Source organism: Caretta caretta, chromosome 2 (assembly GCF_965140235.1).
Source record: "Caretta caretta isolate rCarCar2 chromosome 2, rCarCar1.hap1, whole genome shotgun sequence".
NCBI classification, from domain to species: domain Eukaryota; kingdom Metazoa; phylum Chordata; order Testudines; family Cheloniidae; genus Caretta; species Caretta caretta.
The window spans coordinates 222,772,110-222,778,109 of record NC_134207.1 but is presented as its reverse complement, the minus strand read 5'-3'; the positions used below and the strand labels follow the sequence as shown (position 1 = coordinate 222,778,109).

At 53.6% G+C, this 6,000-nt stretch overlaps 1 protein-coding gene across 1 annotated transcript in view; it reads left to right on the top strand.

Moving 5' to 3' along the window:
- The first annotated feature begins 5,204 nt into the window (after positions 1–5,204).
- Positions 5,205–6,000, top strand: part of COL1A2 (collagen type I alpha 2 chain) — a 50,153-nt gene continuing 49,357 nt past the window's right edge. The window contains exon 1 of the mRNA XM_048838164.2: positions 5,205–5,423. Coding sequence (XP_048694121.1) covers positions 5,354–5,423 — 70 coding nt within the window. The 5' untranslated portion in view covers positions 5,205–5,353. The remainder of the gene's footprint in view (positions 5,424–6,000) is intronic.

The following is a 6,000-nucleotide window of genomic DNA, read 5'->3' as shown; positions in this document are numbered from 1 at the left end:
GATTTCTTTGTCCTGGACCCACAAACTGTCCAGCAGAACAGGCCAGGCACAAAGGGCCCGAGTGCGAGTGGCCCCAGCATGGCTGCAGAGAGAGGAGAAAAAAGTTTTTCTCCTACACACATACAAGGCAGATTTTTTATCCTACATTGAGCTCCAATGGAACTAATTCAGATTACACTGGTGCAATAAAGAGCTTCCTCCTTGGCTGTAGTTTTTCCAAACCTGCTATGGGTCTGATGGAGAAACCCACCAGTGAGTAGGGAAACGCTATGCTGATTGGTTGCCCTTCCTCCTAGGGAAGGACAGCCAATCAGAGCTACTACACTTGCTAAAAGACCACTTCTTTCCTCAGCTTATGTAAGAGGTTTCTCCATTTCCCTCTCCTCTGTATGCAAAGGACTGGAGCACTCCTGTCTCACACCCTGGGAGCTGTTGCTCCCTGCTGACTTTACAGCTCACGTGCGGTGATGAAGCACTGGCAATGATGTCATTCCCGCTCCTTCCCCCTGCATCCCTACTCAGATCTGAAAGGGTGGGAGGTGAAAAATCCCTGTCACCAAAGCAAGGACAGGCTGATGTAGATGTTTTGTGAATGGTGGTGGAAATGGGCCCGTGAACCTTCCCCCACATCATGGAGGAACCTCTGCAAATCAGACAATAATTTATATAAATATAGATTCTGCTTTTCTTTACCCCACAAGATGCTGGCCAATATGGAATTTGGCATTTTAATCCCAATCCTGCAAGCTGCTCCATGTCACTGGACTTCTGCACCAGCACAGAACCCCATGTTGGATGTGTCCTCCTAGGCCTTTAATACACTAGACAGGCCACCTTTATTTGAAATAATTCAGATGGATTAGAAATTACTTCATTTGAACAGATTCAACCCACCTGTTCAGTGTATAGTGATTTATGCTCCCACTGAAGTCATTTAGAGTCAAAATTATATTTTTAATGTTAAGAAAAATTCTGTCTCTTGGGTCTTCTTTCATGCCTTGTTTTTCAACTTCTTTGTGTAAGTGGGGGAATAGTCCCGCTATTGTGGGAGACTTTCCTGGCTTCTGCACTACCCCGGTGAAGTGGGCTAGCGAAAGGATCTGAGTCCTCGCTCCCACTTCCTTTACCCAGTGGCCTCCCTGCCCTTGAGGACTCCCCTTCCACTCTCCTGTCTGGTAGAGTCCTCGTAACCCCAACAAGGCTGGGCCCAGGATTCCTGGGGGGCTCGACCCCCAACCCTGCTGTGGTTACCTAGGACAGGGGCTAGGGTGTCCCCACTCCGGGGTACTCTTTCTGCACTGGGCACTTCTCTGACCCACTGACCATTACATACAAGTTAAAGCAAATGCAAGTTATTTAATCAACAATTAATTCTAAAAAGAATAAGGAAATGGGAAAGGTTAAAGGAAACACATCAACCCGCTCTGTGGCAGGGAACATCACAAACAGTGTCTCTGGAATGTCAGGGCAGTTCACAGTCTGTTCCTTGTAAGTCCCAGGCCGCCTTCTCAGACCCTGGCTTTGCTGCAGGGATGCTGTGGGTTGGACACTTGCTCTGGTGGTGGCCACACGCTCTCAGGCTCTAAGTGGTAGGACCCTTCTTCCCAGTGTCGCCCCCGCCTTGTAGGGGTTACGATCCAAGCCTGGCCTGCAGAGCCTCTTGGCTGAGGCGTCTCCCTGTGCTGGGCCCGCTGCCCAGGGTCCCCCTCGGTCTCCCCAGCTGCTCACCGCACCCAGCTCCGGACTGCTCTAGCCCCAGCTGCACCACTCTGTCTCTGCACTGCTGCTCTGCCTCCAGCTCCCTGGGCTGCTTCTTTGGCCCCTCTGTCTCTGGTTGCTCCAGCTCTGCTTCCAGGACAGGTCTGCTCTGCAGGCTGCTTCTGTGACTCTGCTCCCAGCACTGACCTGCTTCCTGGGCTGCTTTTCTGGCCCCTCTGGATCTGGCACAGCTCTGCTCCACAGCTCAGCTTGGGACCCTGCTTTCTCCTTAGCTTGGCCCCCACTCTGTCTGACCCAGCTAAATCCAGCTCACACAGAAGACGGGACCTCCCTGGCCTCCCTGATTAGCCTGCCCGCCCTGTCATTCAGGCTGACCTGGAGCATTGGCCTCTCCCCATTGTTCCTGGGGACTGTCAGTCTCAGGGTCCTGGTTTCCCACAGACCCTTCTCCCTTTTAGTACTGGGAGCTAGCAACTAAAACTCCCCCACTGAATGTTAGTAAGGGGGCAACAGTCCCCTTACATTTAGACCCAGTGGAGTCACTTTGGATTTACCCTGGTGTACGTGAGAATAAAATTTAAATATAATGGGATGAAATATGTTAGCTAGGTTCTCTTTTTTTGTCATATGGTGTTTCAGTCACTATCACACACATGAAATACACAGACTGCGGATAGCATTTAAGGTTTTATGCTAAGTATTGTTGTTTTATTACTGTATTATATTCTGTTTGTCTGGTATAGGTGCTGGAAGGAGGAGTGTTGGGGGCTTGAAGTGTATTCCATCATCTAGGGTTTACACTTTGGTTAAAAAGATCTCAGCACCTCCTCTGTACTAAATTTTCCAGCAGCCCTGCTGTCGTGTGGTAGGGTGTATTTTGTCAAATGAATTTCAAGCTAGCCTTTAGCCAGAATAGGTATAATTAGATGTTTTAGGTAAGAGTATGAAGGTTTGTTTGTGATGGATGTTTTAGCGGCACTGTTCTTCTTTATTAGTACAAGTCCCATACCAGGACTGAGTATTGGTCTGGATATAAACACACGTCCACAGCGATGAGCGAGGGGTCACTAATTTCTCCTTTGATCGGTTCTGGTAACGCTACCGGCATCGAGCACTTCAAATAAAACAACGTGGCGTTAGCGGCTGAGTCAGCGTGGCGTGCCCGTTACACTTCCCATGCTGCTGGGTCCAGTACAAAGCGAGCTGCTTTCTGCCAGTTTCCAGTGCCTGCAGCAGCTCCCATTTTCCCACTACCCGGCACCTGGCCGAACCCAGTGGCGCTTCAATATACACCTAAAATCTGACCGGAAACATTTCAGCAAGGGAGGGAAAACAAGAGCTCAAAGAGCAGACGTGCCTCTCCAGTGCGCAGAGTTAGCATCTCCCAAAAACAGCTGTTTCCCTCTGCCCTGGGCTCCGCTGAGCTGCCTTCCCCGGGAGTCGCGGCTGCCCTGCCCCATGTACACGGCAGCCTTTTGGAAAAGCGGGGACCTGTTGCTGCTAGTTCGTGTGTCTGAGCAGGAATGTCTCTGCCTTGCAACAAACAAACAAAAAAAGCAGCGGAGGGGGGAAAGAAGTTGTGAGCAACTGCAGCCCGCAGGCCCCTTTCTCGCCCCTTCCGCTGCTGAGAGCTGGGGCAGGCCTGGATCCCAACCCCCCGAGGCTAGTTGCCTTTGCAATTAACCGCGTCTCTTCTGCTCTTGGCTCCTTTTAATGAAGCTTCGGGTTTTGAGGAAGGGAAGCAACTTACGGGAGGGGGGTTGGGAACTGCTCCGCGGGAGGCAGCTCGGGCTGCACCCTGAGCTACCTGCAGCTGTATCAGGCCAGGGCAGCGCGGGCAGGCAGACCTGGGCTGTTGGAAACCCACTCTTGGCGCTTGGGGATGACCACGTCAGCTTCCCTGTCAGCCACCGCAAATCGCAGCGAGCGGGGCCGCCTGCTGCAGGGGAAGAGGCAAGCGAGCCGGGGGATGCGGATGCTGGAGGCGGATTTAACCCCAAGTGCCTCTGGCTGAGGCCGTGGCGTAGGAAATCTGGCACTGTAGGAGACTGGCACTGGGGAAAGCGCATCTCCTAGCGTCCCGCGCCCTGCTTGTGTCTTGCCCTGGGAGCCAGCCAGAGCCCTGAAGCTGGCAGGGGTGGAAAGGAACGGGGGGGACTAGGCGGTGAGGGAGCAGGCATGTCCGGGACCCAGGCTCAGGGCGCTTAATTGAAACGGGTCGTAAATATGTGACATCTTTGATCAGTTGGATTTCTGTCCCAGATGAAAGGGGGCACATGAGGCTTGGGGGGGGGGGAGCCAGGTAGCACAGACAGGAACGATGGAGCACGATAGATAGATAGATAGATAGATAGATAGATAGATAGATAGATAGATAGATAGATAGATAGATACTCTGTTAATATCGTTAACATCGATGTAGCTCGCTCCGGAAGACGTTAAGAGCTGCCTTTTGCTGGCTAGGCGCTGCTAACGAACCGCTCGGACCATTGCTCAGACTGTGTTTCTTCTTTGCTAACCACTCAGACAACTGTGCACCCACGCAAACTCCCACTCCTCTCCGTGCTCTCCGGGGGCCTGAGGGTGGCACAGAGATTGTCAGCGGGGTGGGAATGCGGCAGGACCCGTTACCGGACCCGCTGCAAAAAACAAGGGAGGAGAACACACTGGAAGCCCGAGTCCTGGCTGGCGTTCCCGCCTGGGACAGAAGCAGGCTCATCTGGAAATGAATTCTGCTTTGAACAGATGCAGGCGAGGTGCTGCTGGGACTGGTTGCCAGCCTGTGCCAGGCAGCGGGAAGCAGGGCACCTACCCCAGTGCTTTATTGATGGGGGGGGCTGGCTTAAGGCGTCGGATCAGGGGTCTGATGTGCAGTAGTGCGGGGACGCATGGGGATCTGGATCTGATGGGGTCGGTAGGAGGGTTTGGCTTGTGCTGCTACAGTGTGGGAGCCTAGGGAGCAAACCCACACCAGGCTCCAGCCCGATCCAGCGTTCCCCAGTCGCCCTCGCTGCTTCCTCCTTCCCCACCCACCTTGAGCCGGGCAGGGCGCGAGGTATCGCAGGACCTGGACAGCTCCTGCTTTGAAAGCAGCTTCCCGGCGGCAGCTCGAAAGCTCCCGAGCAGGCTGGCAGCTCCCAGCCGCCCCCCGGACCTCCCACCCCCAACGGGGAAGCCAAACCAGACAGCGAGTCAGATTTTCCTTTTTAAAGCCTCAAAGTGGCCACGTCCTCACGAAGAATGGAACCAATTTGCCCCCCCCCACCACCCCACCCCTCACGCGCACCCCCTCCAGCCCTCTGCCCCGCCCTCGCTCCGGCCTCCCCAGCTGCCGCCGGAGCTGCCGGGGCAGGTCGGAGATAAGGAGCACGTGACGGCCTGGGAGCCTCGCAGGGCCCCCAGGGCTGCTGCTCCGCCATTGGCTGCGAGGCGTTCGGGGACCCGCCAGCCCAGGGAACCTCCTGCCGTATAAATACGGCCGAGCGGGGCTTTATTATTTTAGCATCCCGGGCAGCAGGTTTCTGCTAAGTTTGGAGTTACTCGCCACGACTGTATGCCTGCGTCCCATAGGTAATATCTAACCACCGACCAGGGGCTCTGCAACACAAGGAGTCTGCATGTCTAGCAACTAGACATGCTCAGCTTTGTGGATACACGGATTTTGTTGCTGCTCGCAGTAACTTCATACCTAGCAACATGTCAATGTAAGTGCTTTCGGCTTGTTTGCGGTGTGGGGAGGTCTCTTTTTGGGGGGAAGGGGTGTCCTTAGACTCCCCACTCTCCCTAGACTTCTTGTCCTTTGAGGGTGAGGAGCGGGGGGGGGGGGTCTGTCAGTGTGGAGCTATACAGCCTGCATCTAATGTCATTGCCACTGAGCCAGTGCAGATTGTCCGCCCAGTTCGGATTTTCACTTAAAAAAAAAAAAACACCAAAAAACACCCCGCTCTTTTTCTGTCTGAGGATGGCAGGAGGCCAAAGAATCCCCACGCTCCCTCTTTCTCCTTAAAGAAGATGGTGTTTTCCAAAGGCGAATGGAAAGTCTTCATTTGTGAGCAGATGTTTCAACTCCTAGCAGAGGGATATTTATAGGAGGCAGAGCAATCCTCCTAGCTGCACTAAAATTATACTTGTGTAGCACTTCAGACTAACTTTTTAAAAGGTCCGTGAGGGGGAGGGGTTGGAAAGCAACAGCTTACCCTCTCCTTGCAAGAACAGTAACGTTAGGGCGTTGTACAGCTTTGTCTGGGCGGCTGCTGCTGGCTTCTGCCCAAGTGGCGCCCT